Genomic DNA, 16,887 nt, shown 5'->3' on the forward strand with positions numbered 1-16,887 from the left:
TCCCCACTCCCTCCACCTGGGACACATCTCTGTCCCCACTCTCTCTGCCTGGGACACCCTCCACTTCTTCATCTGAGACACATCTCCACTCCCTCCACCTGGGACACGTCTCTGTCCCCACTCTCTCTGCCTGGGACACCCCCCACTTCTTCATCTGAGACACATCTCCACTCCCTCCACCTGGGACACATCTCTGTTCCCTCTCCTGGGACATGTCCCTACTCCCTCCACCTGGGACACATCTCCACTCCTTCTGCCTGGGACACGGTGCCTCTCTACACATGCCAATTCTCCCATCTCCCGAGACCCACCAGGTATCTCCCCTCCACCACTCCAACCCCTTGGCCTGGCTAGACATCTCTCGCAAACATCCGCAGCAATTTCTCTGGACCATTCCACCACGATCGGCATTCCCTCTCTGCATGTGAGCTCCGTATTTCCCCTAAAGTGCAAAGGCGGAGGGACCAAGCTCAGGTGTGTCTTCTCATTGCTGTCACTGAAGAAAAGTTTGCCAGACCGTCATCAGGTACCTGGACGATCCCAGGATGGACGGACAGGACCCAGGGAGCCCCCGCAAGCCCAGCGTGAACCTCGGTGCTGTGGCTGGCCAGTTGTACTCACATTCTTCTCTCCTGAGCTCCCAGAACACCTGTTGCATCCTGGCTGCGCTTGGGCAGGTTGTTGGAATACAAAGCCACAAGGTGGACACCTAAAGAGGTCCCAAATGCAGTAACATCCAACCCTCCCACAAATAGTTACTGAGCACCTACTAAGTGCCTGGCTGGGGGCCAGTGCACAGAACTGTAACCTTGATCACAGGCAGGCTCCCGGCTGGAGCCACAGGCCAGGTGGGTGGGAGGGAAACTTCACAAAGGAAGGGGGATTTGTGCTTGTGAACAGGGAGGTGCTCTGAAGGACTGGAACAGGATGAAGAGACAGATGCGGGCCAGGAGGCAAAGAAACAGCGCCCAGCAGAGGGAAGAATGGACTCGGGCTGCATAGGAAAAGGGGCTGGCACGGCTGAGCCCACAAGCAAGGGGTCCAGCGTGATGGCGGATGTCCCCGCGGGCCCAGGCCAGGAACGCACAGCCCTCCCTGGACAAGCCACGGCAAGACGGCAGTCCTACTCAGCATCTGCACAGAGCCGCAGCGTGGGGTCGTGAAAAAGACACCAGGCTACAAGTCAGGAGGCCTGGGAAACCCTAGGAAAATTAACCGAGGGCACTAATCATTACCTCGCACTGTTCGTAAACAGGTCTCTAAACACATCCATGTCAATGGTCTCCAAATGCGCAGGAAGACATCTTTATTTTTCAGCCATCCTTTCAAGTTTTACATTTTTTGTAATATAAATTGTATTAACATTTGATCCAGTTAATAAATGCGTAATTTGTCATTTAGTATTTATCAATAAATACACATGTACGAGAGATAAGTGCTCCAATTTTGTGCTCACGTGCAGAGATAACACAAAGAGCAGACCCAGTTACTCAGAACTATGGACTTGCAATCAACCTCCATTTGGGCAAATAAGTGAGACCCCCAACTAAAAACTCTGTCTCAACCCTAATGGTAACATACTTTTATCCTGCTTTACGAGTGATGACACTGAATCTCAGAAGGTCAAGTACCTTCTGTTCCTCTTCCTGGACCTGAGGTGCTAGGGATATGGGCTAATTCCTCCTTGACCCCAACACGGATCCTGGAACTGATATGGAACAGCACCATAACTACCCTCCAGAGCCAAAGGCGGGAAAGGTCTCCTACCAGGATGGGGTCTCGGAAAAGACTTTCCCGAAGAGCCAGGTCCAACAGGAATCTTGCAGAGCAGACAAGCTGGCCAGGGAAGGGTGGGCGGAGCAGAGGGAGGAGCAGGTGCAGGGTAGGCCCCGCCCTCCTAGGACCCGGTCAGGTTCAGAATCTTCGAGCAGCCTTGGGTATATGGAAGCTGAACCAGAAAATGAGGCTGGAGCGGAGTGTCACTGAGCGGGCAGGGATGCCTCAGGCCATCTGTTCCATCCCGGGATGGAGGGAGCTCCACATGCAACGGTCCTTGGCGATAACAGAACTGGGAAAAGGTGGCAGGCCTGTCCAATGTCCCCCTCTCCACCCTGTGTGACGCTGTCCTTATCCTACCTCTGGCTTTATTTTTCTTTCTTTGAACGTTTACCAATATCTCCAACCATCTGACTTGTATCTTTGTTTACTGTCTCTCTCCCAGACCTACGTGCTCCATGACATCAGCAATGACATGTGGTCCATGCTCCTCGGCATCCCTGCCTCACACAGGGCTGGAACACAGCAGGCTCCCATTTACTGAATGAGTGATGGAAAATCCACATGACAGCCCGTGAGAGGGACCCTTCCTCAGAACCACACCAACCACACAACCTACTGCCGCACCCAAGGGTGTCCCGAGCCTGCAGCCCCCTCACAAGCCCCGTCGGAAACAGGCAGGTGCTCCCACATTATGACGAGCCTCCTGACCCTCCATGCACTGGAGCTGACAGGTGCCACTTGAAAAGAAATCTGTAGATCGACCGACAACAGAGTGAACACACACCTCGAGGCTAACCATGTCTTAATCAACAGCCCAGGTGGTTCAGTCCTTTCTTAATATTTGTCTTTCCTAATCAGAGGGTTATGAATGATCAATTACGCTTAGTGGTTAATTGCCCTTCATAAAGACAGCTTTTGTATTTTTAAATTAGGCAGTTAATATGTTGTAACTAATAGCATCACCTTGTGCATTATGCACAGATCTTCATTGATTGGCGCCTGGAATGTGTGATTCGCACCCAAGTTAATGGAGCAGTTGAGTGAAGAAGTGCAGGGGTGTCGGGGGACTAATCATCACTCATGAATTATGATGTGACCTTCTCAGAACAGTGAACAATCGGTGTGACAGTGTCTCACATCTCCTATTCAGGACGCGACTTCAGATGCCGATGACAAATGAGTAAATAGCACAACTCACTTCGGGACACTTCAGCCACGGGTCTCCTCTGAAATACCCACCGAAGTTCACAAAACATATGCTTTAAAATCAAAGTACTGGTTTTAGGATTAAATCAGTCCCTGAAAAAAAATCTAGTGCAAAATGTTTGGCAAGTCCCCTCCCTGTGGGTCTGCTCATCCTTCCCCCCACCACCGACGGCACCCCCTTTCTGAACATTTGGGACAAGTCCCAGGTCCCCTCTCTGTTTCTCGTAATCACTGAAAATAATAAAAGTGTGGGTTATTAACAGAGTAAAGCACGAACACAACGTTACACTGAGCCCTGCCTCAGGGCTCAGTGTCTGTGATCTGATTTGGCCCAGAACCACATGCTTTATTCCCTACATATGTCCCTGGGCCGGGTGCCCTGAGTACGAGCTGACTGAGCAACGCGCCGGGAGACTGGAACCACTGTCCCCATTCTAGAGATGACAGAGCGGAGGCTCTGAGGGGCAGAGACCAATAAAGTCGGACAGCTTGTAAGCAGCAGAGCCCACAAGCTGTGAACCAACCCCACGGGAGCAGCTATGCGCTGGTGAGTGCAGGCCTGCATGTTTCCAATAAGGGGAGTGCGGCGCCCCCAGGCAAGACCCAGCAGCCCAGGTGCGGGGGGGGGGGGGGGGGGCACACATGGACTGAGCTGTGTCCCCCCACCCCCCCGCAGATCCCTATGTTGAAGCCCTAAGGAGGTAATAAGGGCTAAGTGAGGTCACAAGGGTGGGGTTATGAGAGGATAGGGATTAGTGTCCTTTTCTGACAGAGATCTCTCGCCGCTACGCAAAGAGACAATGTGAGGACAACGGGCCCCAGAAGCCAGGAAGAGAACTTCTACCAGAAACGGACCCTGCTGGCACCAGATCTGGGCTCCCCGATAAATGTCTGCTGTTAGGCCCCCCGGCCTGCGGTTTTCTGTTGCGGCAGTGCAAACAGACGAGACAGCCAGAGAACCAAATCCTCAGCATCTCCTGGTGGGTCTGCTGCAGCTGTCAGATTTGGCCTCAGGGGCCCGGGACAGCAAGGCTTCAGACCGTCAGGAAAGCCCCAGCGCAGCACGGCCTCAGACGTGAGCACAGCCTGCCTGCATCTTCCCAGGAAAGCCAATGTAAAGGATTTCAGCTTCGGGCTGGGCCCAGCTCCGGGCCAGGCTGTGTTCCCCACCCCACCAAAACCCAAAAAGGCCAGAACCAGTGTCCTCCCGCAGGGCCCTGGCATCCCAGAGTAGGGCTCGGACCAGACTGCCCCGGAGACCCCAGCCCCCACCTCAGCCCGCTGCCCCCTCCCCAGGAGTCCCACAAGAGTGGGATTTGCCCCCACTTCCTGCGGCCACAACGGATCTTTGAACTGACCTTTACCTCATCCCGGCAGGCCAGGACAAGCCTCTGAGTGGCAACGTCGCCTGGTGCAATTATTGTGCATCACATGAACTGGTCCCTTGCAAATCACCTCGGACCTCACACATCTGCTGGCTGTCGGCATCTGCCAGGGGCGCTCACCCGAAAATAATGGAAACCCTCTCATTACGGCTCGGTAGCAGGTAGAGCACTAGGGCGATTACTGGACATCCTGACCGACCTTGGCATAGCTCCACAGCCCGCTGCCCTCTCTGGCTCGCCACAGAGGGCTGGGAGGGGAGGCCACCCAGGGGGGCAAGAAGGCTGCCCCAGACAAGGCCCTCCTGACTGGGCCCATCCTCCCTCCTCACCCACCCCCCGCCCTTGGGAAGCTGTCACCTTCGTGTGACCCAGGGAGGCCTCCAGTCACCCAGAGTCTGCTGCACCCTCCCCTAGAGCCCAATCAGTCATCCTTCAAGGCGTGTTTCATGTTTCCCTTCCTCCAGGAAGCGCCCCCTGCCGCCCCGGGGCCCCCATCCCCAGTCTGTCCAGGCAGAGCTCATCTTCGGCTTGGCTTTCACACCCCTGGCGCGTGGCAATGCCGTTCTGTGGGAAGTCCCTAACTAATCCAAATTCCAGATCTGATGGGCCCACCTGGCAAAGGAACCACATTGTTCCTGGATCCAGAGAACCTCAGGAAGAAAACCCAGGTGCACAGCTAATCCCAGCCCTGGGCGATATTGCTTCACCACTACTCCTGCATCCGCCTCTAATCCTTCTGATGCGAAGTTTCTAGAGGATTCCAGAGAAGAAAGCACAATGGAGCTGGACGCGTCCAGATAGGTAAAGGAAGGCTGAGCCTACGCACAAGGTGCCGGAGTGAGTCGCTCCTTTATGCAGGCTACGGATGGAACAGATGGAACAGACGTGCCCGAGAGACGCTCTACTGCCAAGCAGCAGGCCAGGTGGCCCCGTGGTGATAAGGAGGCACTTTGGAGTCTGATGACTGTGAACAGGGTCCCAGCTCTGCCACCTAATGACTGTGGGACCTTCAGCGAGCTATCCCTTCTCTCTGTGCCTCAGTCTCCTCATCTGTAAAATGGGGATGATCACAGCACCTGTCTCACATTGCAAGGCTCCAGCAAGACCTGTGATGTCCCTACACGGGCCTGGCACACGATGAGCGCTCGCTACGTCCCAGCTGAGAACATCTGCCAGGACACAGGAGAAACACACCAGGAGGAGAGGGGAACTGAGGGGTGCGGAGGGGGAGTCCCCCATTCCTGCCTCAGCCTGCTCTGCCCCTGGGGCCACAACTCAAGACGTGCCCTGGTGGAGTGGGGGGTTCCTGTTACTACTAAAAGGGGAATAGCAGCAGATAAGTAAAGCTATGCCTCAGTTTCCTTAGAGAGAGAAAGGACATTCACGACACCTCAGGGGGCTGTTGTGACCGGAACGCGGGCGGCAGCGCCTGGCCAAGGCCCTTGGCGAACGTCGGTCTCAGCCGCCCTAACGGCCCCCAGACGCCATCCCAGACGGGAGCCTTAGCAGGGCTCTTCCGCCGTGCCAGCCGCTGTCTCTCTTGGAAGCCACAGAGACTGAAAACACATCTGGAAGAGGTGAATCCTGCAAAGTACTTACTTGCTCTAAGAACCCATTTTTCTTCTTTTTTAAATAGAAGGTCAAACAGGAGCCCGTGAGTGGAGCACAGACAGCTATGTGGTCAGTCCTGCATTTTGCGTGCAGGAAAACACAGTCATTCGCACGTACCAAGAGGTGCCCATGTTGACTCAGGGAGGGACCCAGCCCAGGTCCCTGCGGGCCCCAGTGATGGGCATCAGCTGGGGTCAGGAAGGCGCCTCGCGGCTGGAGCAGCAGTGGAAGGGCTTTTGCCATGAGAATAGGGTCTGGCCTCCCAGCCGGGGTCCTGCACTTGCACCCTGAGAATGCCAGGCATCCAGAGGCCAGACTCTTGGGGTCCCAGAGTCCCAGCCATGAAATGGGGTAACAGCAGTGCCTGGTCTTCTGCCCTCCAGGACTGCGCATGCCGTGAGCCGTCCCACATGCTGGTATCACCATCGGACCGGGAACGCCAAGGGGCACCTGTAACAGCTTCTGCCAGTAGCTTGGGCTGGGCTCGCCACACCTCCCCCTTCCTTCCACTGATCCACCAGAGCTTTCGGCTAGGCTGACAGCCAGTTGCTCCCCCACCTTAGGGTCCCTCCCCATTCTCCATCTGACATTCTGTGGGCAGCCATGCACATCACCATGTCGTCAGAGTCCAGGCAAGAAACGGAATCCTTGGAGAGAAGAGAAAGAACAAGGGGCAAGGTGACGCACATGGCCGGGCCCTGGCTGGGCCTCTCAGTCGGGCCGGCTGGCCAGTGACCTCAGAGAACAGCGATGAGGTCAGATAGACATCGGGCAGGCTCCAAAGCCAGGGCCCTTACGAAACACGAGGTACCTCCTCCCCCTGCCTGTGACCGCCTCACCTGCCATCCAGCATGTTCTCTCTGACCTGGCAGATCCTCAGAGCTCAGACCAAAGGGGCATGATGAGCCCACAGACATCAGTGTACTATTTATTAATAAACACAACTTAAAATCAAGTGCAGGGAATCTAGAAACCAGAAGAGAGCTTGGATAGCATTCCACCAAGGGCTCATTTCACAAAGCAGGAGACTGGCGTTCAGAGGGATGCAAGGTGCCTGAGGACATGTGTTGAGGTGCTGTGGGTTCTTCGGACCACTCCCTAACCTTGCAGAACCATTCACCAGCCAGTCGTCCCTGAGTGCCATCACAGGCTGGGCCGGGCCAGGAGCTGCAGGGGACAGAGACCAGGCACACCCAGAGCCAGGTGGCAGGAGGTGACAGCCTGACTCAGAAAGCAACACGCCCGTGTACCTCCGCCACCTCTGTGTGCCTGAGGCTTCTGACCTGACCCTCTCCAACCTCGGTTCGCACATCTATGAAACGGGACGCTGCCAGCAGCTACTCGATCGGGCTGTCGTGAAGACGATATTTACAAACCGTTATCAGAAGCACCTAGCACGCTGCAAATACTCAGGAAATGCCAGTGAAGACGTGGGTAGCAACAGTGCCAACCACACCTCTGGCTGGGGACATCTGGGCCCTCAAGGCAGGCAGTCTGACAGGAAGCCACATGCCCAGTGAACCAGGGCCAGGAGGGGCCAGGACGTAGGGAGCCCAGAGAGCATCATTAAGAAAGAGGGCAAAATTCAACCCAGCCAACGGAGGCTGGGGCAAAAATCCTGGGGCCCCCGGGACAAAAGGAAGCCCCACGGTAGCCACAGCTCCCAGGCACTGACTGCCAGCACCTTCCCCAGCCCCCCAGTGCACCCCCCCAGGCTCAGAGTGACTTCTCAAGACAACTGGGGAGACGGGTCTCTATCCCCATTTACAGATGAGGACCTGGGGTTCGGAGGGGCTGAGTGCCTTATCCGGGGCAGAGCACAGAAAAGAACCCTTTATTATGAACTGGCCCCATGAAAATGTATACAAATGTGAAAAATACAACCTGGGCAGAGCTGAGTGATTTCGGGTTGAATCAGCACCAAGTTCAACAACCAAAAGACTCTTCATATTTGCAAAAGAACCACCTCTTCCCCATTATCTGACTGTTCAAGCCACAAAATGCTCCTTTAGCTCCTAGAGGTGGCACAAGTAAAATGGTGGTTTAAGAGAAAATATCCCACTTAACTTACCCCCGGTGATGCACGTGGGAAACAGGCACAGAAAGGCTATGAAACCTGCCCAAGACCACATCACAATCACAGGACAGCATTGGGACTCAAAACCCAGGCCCTCACCTCCAAGAGCTGACACCTGCATTCTTTGAGGTGACAGGTAGGAAGCAGCACCTGTTTTGGGGAGCACACCGGCCCCACTCTCTTTCCCGGCGAGGCATCCTTAAGCCAGACTCTCTGGTTCCTTCCCTACAAGTGGGCAGAATCCTATCAGCCCCCCGGTCGTGGGAAATTGCCCTACACACCACTACAGCCAGGGCTCAGGCTGGGTTTGGCAATTTGCCTTCTCCGTACATTCTTGGGGTGCTAGGGGCGGGGTGGGGGGGATGGTGGTCACAACTCCTTTTGTGAGCCTCCTGAGCGACCCATGCCACAATGACCTCCTAATCTCAGGGGCTTCCTACCAGAGGCAGCATGGTTGGGGTGAACCATTAACTCTGTTCCAGAACCACCAGCCTGGCTGTCCTTGATTTCCATATGGTGACCCTGCCCGCCCGTGCTGAGATGAGAACCCGAGAAACAACTCTTGTCCAGTGCGCCCTCATGCACCCATCCAACATCCCTGTTTCCCTCCGTGTGGGTCAGGTGCACGATTCTACTGCTCTATCTCCGATATGTGTGGATTGTCGGGTCTCCTCTACTTTTTGGACAAAAATGGTATTTTATACACATTATTCTAGAACATCTTTTGCCGACTATATACAACATTCATGTGATATAAACTAATGTCAACATCAAACTGCTGCAGAATACTATACGGTCTGGGTGAACCGTAATTTATTCCCTCCTCTTCTCCTGATAGACATGCAGCTCGTTTCCCAGCCACACACACACGAAACTATAAACATATAAACTGTGGAGCTGTTGGGGCACCTCAGTGGTGCAGCACGTTAAGCGTCTGACTTAGGCTCAGGTCATGATCTCAGGGTCGTGGGATCGAGCCCCACGTTGGGTTTCCTGCTCGGTGGGGAGTCTGCTTCTCCCTCTCCTTCTCCCTCTGCTCCTCCCCCTGCTCATCCTCTCTCACACATAAATAAAATCCTTAAAAAAAAATAAAATAAAATAAACTGTTGGGCTGGCCACTGGCCCTGACTTCAATATTGTTATTCATCAAAACACTTTGATCATTTTCACTGACTGGCTTCATTATCAATTATAGATTTGAACAGAGAAAATATACATTTGTCAAACATCGTTCTTTTGTTTTGTTTTGTTTTGTTTTTTGGGGGGGGGTGTTCCTACCACAGATTCATTTGGGGGATAAATGCTCTGAGGCTACAGAAGGTTGGAAAGTCCTGGCTCGGGATCTGCAGGGACTCAGGCTCCAGTGACCTGGGAGCACCAGGGCGGAGGCAGGAAGGTGGGGCAGAAGGCGAGGAGGGTGTGATGTCAGGAAAGGGAAGCATTGTGCCTTCAAGTCCTCCGTGCTTTCGAAACCGAGAGGAAGGGGTGTGGAAGGAGCCACAGTTTCACCCTGGGGGAATGCATGGGCCAGGGCTGGTGACAAAAGGATTTGGACTCTACTCCATACCTTCATGCCCTGGCCGGGACTGTTCACAAGGAGGGAGCCGTCTTGTCCTAACACACTTTGTCGCAGGTCTGGGCTGAGTGAGGAAAGCTCCTGTTGGCCTAAACAAGCTCAAACAAGCAGCTGCCCCCTCCAATATCCCCAAGGGACCTCCTCCGGCAGGATGGGATGAGGCAGCCTGACAGGGGAGGCTCCCGACTGTCCCTCGGTCCCTAGCAGCTCTTAGTATCGCCACTCCTAGGCCCAGATGCTGCCACGGTGGCCCAGCATTGAGGAGGGGAGGGGAAGAAGGGTTGGTCCTAAGGTCTGCAGGCTGGCGACTTCCGACAAGGTGCCCCTGGCCCCGTCCGTCGCTGCTCTAAAACCTGCCGGGAGGGGCCTCGGTGTCAACAGGGTCCCAGGGCTTCCGGGGCACCCCGGGGCTTGAGAGGCCCCACCTGGAAGGATGGGTTGTGGGTCTGGCAGTCCCTGGGTGGGAATTGCTTTATAAAGCGACCCTGGGCCGAGGCCTGCTTCCTTCCGCTGGCCACAAAAAGGCTGGGCCGCGCCGGGCCCAGCAGATGTGCTTTAGTGGCCTGAGACAGGATGCAGTAAATGCCCACCTGCCTTTCACATGCAGATGGCTCTGGGGCTCTCCTTTGTGCTGGCCAGCCCCTGGGCCAGCCCCTGCTGCCCCCGCTGGGCCCGGCCCTGCCTCTGAATGGCTCCCCTCCGAGAGCCCAAATGCCCAAGAATGGGCTCCAATAAAGGGCCTGTTGGGGGCACCCCGGGCTGGTTACAGATGTCCCATTACCACGCCCGCCCACAAATCCCAGAGCAGTGAGAGAGCTCGCAGCACCGTCCCCAGCAGCTCGAGGAAGCAGCCGGCGTGGCCTGCGAAGCCTGGGCCTTCGGTTCCATCGGGGACACTCCTGGCACAGATGACATCTGCAGATCCCAGCATACACCGCAGCGGGCCTGCAAGGCTATGTTCCCCCACCCCAGCTCCCCGGCTCCCTGCCGGCCAGGTCCCCCCCACCCCCATCGGACATGGGCCTTTCCAGGTGCTGTTTACACTGATTCTCCCAACTGAACCCTCAGCTTCGAGAGGGCTGGGACTTCCCTCTGCCTCGTTCATGGCCGAGGATTCTGGCAGTTTGGAAGTGCTCAGTAAACACTTGTTGGGTGGGAGTGCATGAAGGAGCAAATGCCTATACCGGAGGCAGTGTGGTGCTGGGAGGGACACGGAGGCCTTGGAGTCACGGGACCCCAGGTCACAGGAACCCAGGGGTTAACCTGGCCCAGCCACCTTTTTCACTTCTGCCAGTTGCTGAATCTCTGCGCCTCCATCACTTTGTAAAGGGGCCCGAAATCCCTACCTGGGGGCCAGCTGGGAAGCACCCAGGCAGGACCCGACAGGCCTCCCTCAATCACTGCGTCCGCTATGACTGTGGTCCACATGGTTCTGGAAAGCAGGGTTTATCCTCCGCATGTGCTCCATGTCCCCAAAACGGTGGGAACCTTTCAGAAAACCTGGGGATGACATATCACTACAGAAAGTCTAGGAAGAAGAGTAGGGAGCCACCCCCTCCAGGGCTCCCCAAATGGACGGTGCTGCTGGGAGCCTGCGGCGCTGGGGAGCTGCCATGGGGTGACCGGTCCCCCAGGACCTCGTCCCCTCCCCATCATGTTTGTCTCTCTGCAGCTGCCCTCACCCTAGGGACTTCCATTGAGCTCCTGGGACATCAAAGTGAGCCTCGCATATCAAGGAGGCCACAGAGTGCAGGGTGTAAAGAACACACAGTGTTCTTCACCTTGGCAGGCAGAACCTGCCCCTTAAAAGGTTCCTGGGAGAGTCCAGGCTCGGCTCGAATGCTACAAAATAGGGGTATCCCGCACGTGTGAAACATCCCCATGGAAAACTCCAAAAGCAGGGGGAAGCTTCCAGCACCACTCTCACTACCACTGAGCGTCTGGACGCCGGGCTTCGTGCCTGCCCAGGGCCACCCACAAGGAAGGCCTGAGTGTGATCAGTGGGCCACTGGAGGCCGGGATGAAGAGCCCAAGAGAAAAGGATGTCCAGAGAGCCACCAGGGTGTGGGTGGGCCCAGGCTCGGTGGGTGCTTGGCCACAAAGGGGCTCATCAGTGAAAACCCTACCCAGAAGTCTTTGTGACTGGGAGCAACGGGATGAAGTGGGCAAGGGGGTGGACAAGGGGCCACGAAGCTCACTTGAGAAGGCCCTGGTGGACTAGGAGGAGGCATGGGGACTCGGTCCTGTGGCCTGGGAACCCGGGAGGTTTCAGAGGGACGAGGCCATTAGTTCTCTAGGCCCCTGGGCAGCGCGATGATAAAATCTCCCAGGGTAAGTAGCACTATGTCCCCTCACCGAAAAAAATCCCACATGCCCTGGAGAAGGAAATCCCCCTCAGCCACAAAACTGGCTCTGATGTATTTTAAGACTGCTTTTATACAGCTTTAGATTCCTACACTATAGCTGTTAGCAGAGACATCCCAGCTACTTAAATCAGCCTGAGTTAAAGTAAATCAAAACAAAACCCTCCTGGGGATGGGTGGGCAGGTGCCGCTGCAGAACCCGCACAGGTAAACAGGCCAGGGACCCCTCCTTACCGCCACACCCTGCGACCTGCGCATGCATTTGTTGGACAGGTCTGTGTCAGGGTGGGAGCATTACTCAGGACGGGCTGCTGGAAGCCCCAGACCTTTCTCAATACCCACTCCTCCCACAAAGGACTCGAAGTATGGCTCGGGCACAGCGGCTGGGAGTCAGGCAGACTTGGATCCCCATGGTCCCTGGGCCATCCCGGCGGAGACCTTGGCAAGCCCCGAGCCCCAGTGGCTTCAGCTGATAAAGGCGAGGCTCAGCCCCTCCCCACCGCAGACTGTCAGGGGACCACAGAAGACAGTGAGAGGAAAGCATGAATACCTAGCACAGAATAGGCGGCCTCTGAGAGCAGCCTCGCCTGCCCAGAACTACAGGGAATAGGGGCGCCTGGGGGGCTCAGTCGTTAAGTGTCTGCCTTCGGCTCGGGTCATGGTCCCAGGGTCCTGGGATCGAGCCCCGCATCGGGCTCCCTGCTCAGCGGGAAGCCTGCTTCTCCCTCTCCCACTCCCCCTGCCTGTGTTCCCTCTCTCGCTGTGTCTCTGTCAAATAAATAAAATCTTTAAAAAAAAAAAAAGAAATACGGGGAATATAGTCAATAATATTGTAACAATGTCGTTTGGTGGCTGTTGGCAGCTCCGCTCATCATGGTGAGCACTGAGTAATGTATAGAATTGCTGAATCAATATGCTGTCCACCTGAAACTAATATAAGGTTGCATATATACTTCAATAAAAAATTCCATAACTTAAATAAACATATGTATGTATGTATATATGTATACTGTGCTGTCATGGGGTCTACCCTGCACTTAGCACTGGGCCAAGAACTTGACATGAGCTATCAGAACACCTGCCCTGCACCCCCTTCCCACCCCGTCTATCCTTTCAGGTGCTCTAGTCTGACACTCGGAGCCATTCTTTATTTCCTCTTCTCCCTGGCCCCCACAACACTCACTGTATCAGCAGGCCCCCCTGGTCCTACTTCCAAAACATCTCTTTCATTCACTCCCTTCTTGCCAAATCCCTGGTCCATGCCCCACCATCTCTCTCTGGACCACACGATGGTCTCCTAACTGCTTTCCCTGCTTCCTCTCTTGAGCCCTGCTGTCTGCCCCACTGCCAGGCCGTTCCCCACTTTGCAACTAGAGCGATCTTTTTTTTTTTTTTTTTTTTAAGATTTTTTTTATTTGACAGAGAGCGAGAGAGGGAACACAAGCAGGGGGAGTGGGAGAGAGAGAAGCAGGCTCTCCTCTGAGCAGGGAGCCCGATGCGGGGCTCGATCCCAGGACCTGGGGATCATGACCTGAGCCGAAGGCAGACACTTAACGACTGAGCCACCCAGGCGCCCCTGCAACTAGAGCGATCTTAAAATATTTGTAATTTTTTTTTTTTTTTGGTGCGGTACCTTTTTTCCAGCTTTACTGACATATGATTCACAAAGAATTCAAAATTTCAAATGGGAGATAAATTCACATGGTTCAAAAAGGTTTAAAAAAGTTAATACACAAAGCTGGACAGTGAAGAATCAACCCCCCAGCGCTCCCCAGTTGTCCGCCCCCTAGCTCTTCAAACAGTGAAGCTCTTCCCTCAGCTTCCTTAAGCAAACACAGCAGCAGGAACACAGGCCCTCATTTCTGCCTTTTCCACCCAAAAGACAGATACCGCACAGCCTGTTCTGTGCTTTGCTGTCTTCACTGACGATACCTCGATATGACAGGCACACTCATTCCTCTTTCTGCTGCATGGTGTTCCCCTAAATAGACGGATGGACCATGACACTCCCCTATTAGTGGGTGTTTGAGCTGTTTCCAGTGTTTTCCTATTTCCAAAAGTTACTTTCATGAATGACCTCGCACTGATGTCCTTTCTCATGTATGAGGCAAGGCAATTTCCAGAAGTGGAGCTGGTGAGAGATAATGCCAAATGTATCTTCCACAAGCAATGTCTGACAGGGTCTGTTTCCGCAAACTCTCACCAAGAGAATGTATGCTCAAAGTTGTGCATTTTTGCCAGTTTTCTTGTATTGATGAAAAATGGCACCTTGGCATAGTTTTGATTTGCATTTCTCTTACCTAAGTAAGGCTGAGCATCTTTCCCATGCTTAGGGGTCATTTACTTTTTCTTCCTTGTGAACTAATTGTTTATATCTTTTGTGCATTTTTCTCTTAGGCTGTTGATTTTTTTTTGCTGTTGATTTCTAGATTTGGGGGCATAATTATAAAGGTCCTCTACTCTAAGATTTCAAAGGAAATCTCTCCTGTTTTCATTTGGTACTTATACAGTTTCGCTTTTTACATTTCAAGTTCTTTAAAACATAAATCAGATCACATGACACTCCTGCCTGAAATCTTCAGTGACTTCCACTTGCGCTCAGGATAAAATCCAGGCACATCTCCGCGACAAGTCCCCACTATAGCCAAGCTCCTCTTTGGTTCCATGAACATGAATGTGCCGAGCTCTCTTCTGCTGCTAGGCCTTTGCAGCTGCTGTTCCCTCTAGCTGTAATGCACTTCCTCTGCTCCTTCGCCCAGGTGGCCCTTTGTACCCTCTGGTTGAGTCCAATGCCTTCTCCTCAGAGAAGTCCAACCTCCCCTCTGTCACTTTTTCAGCAAATCCTGTGTTTACTCGTCTGCATCCAAGTTTACTGTCCATTTCCCTTGCATACATGAGCCCCATGAAGACTTGTCTGCCTCAGTCACGGCCCTGAGACTGTGGCCTCATGCTTCCCCATACTAGGTTCACTTAACCCCAAAATATAGCCAGTGCCCTCTGCTGCATTCCCATAATGTTCCTGACACCATAAAGTGCCATCACATAATGTTCTTGTTCATGACAGAGTTTGTCTGAAGCCTTGGGGGTAAACAGAGACTAAGGCAAAGGGCAGAACTTAAACCTGGACTTTAGGAAATGAAGCTCCCAGGGCCGTGGGGAGTCTCCTAGGTCTGGGATGCCCTTCACATGCGCTCCTTGTGGCCATGTCTCCCTTTTCTGAGTTCCTGGCCTCTCAAGCACCTCCAACCTTGCTACACTGGACAGTCTGGCTCCTGTACACACTGGTAGGGTGGGCTCCCTGAGAAGGACCAAGAGGCTCACTTAATTGCCATCTACAGATACGTAAATTGAATCCTAGTGAGGTCAAGCCACTAACCCAGGGTCCTCCAACCAGTGAATCTGGGAAGCCAAGTCCTGGGCAATTAGCCCTTCCTGGCTGCCCATCAAAATCATGGCAGCACTGGCCCGTCCTGCCAATGGCAACTACAAAGCGGAGGGTCCAGTGGCGCCACCCGTGTTCCTTGCGTGGTTTTCTGTGCTCAAGATTTGGTGGGCAAGATGCCCTCCCCCTCCTCTCCACCACCAAGCAAATGATGCCAGCACATACATAACTTCAAGTTTTCCGGTAACTACATTAAAATGTAAAAAACAGGTGGAATCTACTTAATATATTTTATTTGACCTAATATATTCAAATTATTATCACTTCCACATGTAATCCCTATAAAGCAACACAAAGAGCTCTTTACGTTTTTGTCACTAAGTCTTCGAAATCCGGCGTGGACTGTGCACTTACCGCACAACTCAGTTCAGACCAGCCCTATCCTAAGGGCTCAGCTGCCGCAGGCAGGCAGGGGCCGCCCGGTGGGACAGCGAACCTCGGACCAGCAGAGGCCCTGCACTCAGCTGGGGGTGAGGCGGCGGGGTCCCGCCCCGGTGGGGTCCCAGCATGAGGGCGGGGGCGGGGCCCCAGCATGAGGGCGGGGGCGGGGCCAGAGCCGCAGCCCCGCCCCCGCCCCCGCCCCCGGCACGGGCCAGAAACCGCCGGTGGGACCCGGCTGAGCGCCGAGCCTCGCGCCCACCGCGGCCCACTCACCTCGCCACCGCCTCCACGGAGCCAGGGATCGGCGTGCCGCCGTCCTCACCGCCATCGTACAGCACGCCCGAGATGTCGAGCAGCACCCCGCGCACGCCGGCCAGCCGCTTCCCCCACGCGGCCATTGCGCTCTGCCGTGCGCCTCAGACTCCGCGTCCCCACCCCCGGCTGGGAACTGCGGCCGGGCTCGCCGCGCAGGGGCGCCTGGGAAGTGTAGTCCTGGGCTGTGCAGGCCGGCGGGGCGGGGCGGGGCGGGGTGGGCCGGGTGTAAACCCGGAACCGCGGGGCGCAAACCACGGACCCCTGGCTGTCGCCTCTCCATTCCCGGGTCCCACGCCCCCGAAGTCGGAGCCATCTCCGCAGGAGAGCTCAGTGGACAAAAGGCAGGAAGAGCAAAAAACAAGCCCCTGGGAAATAGTCAACCTCCCTAAAAACCAGAGCAAGGCAAATCAAGACAAGGAGGCACCTGTAAAGCAGCAAACATTAAAGAGATCAGTGCTTCGTTGGTGTCCTCATCCTTTTGCTGAGAGTGTGACAGCCCTAAAAGCAATGGAGATAGTTAGACCAATTGGGCGGATAATCCCACGCCTGGGAAGTGATGCTAAGGAAGTGATTCTAAAGACGGTGAGTGCAGTGTAAGCTATCAGGCCAGAACAAGCTGGAGGAAGAGTCAGTGTGCAAACAAGTGTAACATGGCTACAGAAAGAAATATTATGCCACCAACAATGAAAACTAGGTAACAACGTGGAAACTGCTTGTGTTATAACATAGGAGAAAGCAGACTACAAAACTAG

The 16,887-nt window shown here is 54.5% G+C and overlaps 1 protein-coding gene across 4 annotated transcripts in view; it reads right to left on the reverse strand.

Annotated features, from left to right (window-relative positions):
• The window catches only part of LHPP (phospholysine phosphohistidine inorganic pyrophosphate phosphatase), a 120,586-nt gene extending 104,327 nt beyond the window's left edge, over positions 1-16,259 (reverse strand). For 3 of the 4 annotated variants that reach the window (XM_078077006.1, XM_036103092.2, XM_036103091.2), the window contains exon 1: positions 16,094-16,259. In XM_078077006.1, the coding sequence (XP_077933132.1) occupies positions 16,094-16,218 (125 nt within the window). In that variant the 5' untranslated portion in view covers positions 16,219-16,259. The remainder of the gene's footprint in view (positions 1-16,093) is intronic. The other variant, XM_036103089.2, reaches the window with a different exon arrangement.
• Between the last annotated feature and the right edge of the window lie 628 nt (positions 16,260-16,887).

This window comes from Halichoerus grypus, chromosome 7, assembly GCF_964656455.1.
Source record: "Halichoerus grypus chromosome 7, mHalGry1.hap1.1, whole genome shotgun sequence".
Classification (NCBI taxonomy): domain Eukaryota; kingdom Metazoa; phylum Chordata; class Mammalia; order Carnivora; family Phocidae; genus Halichoerus; species Halichoerus grypus.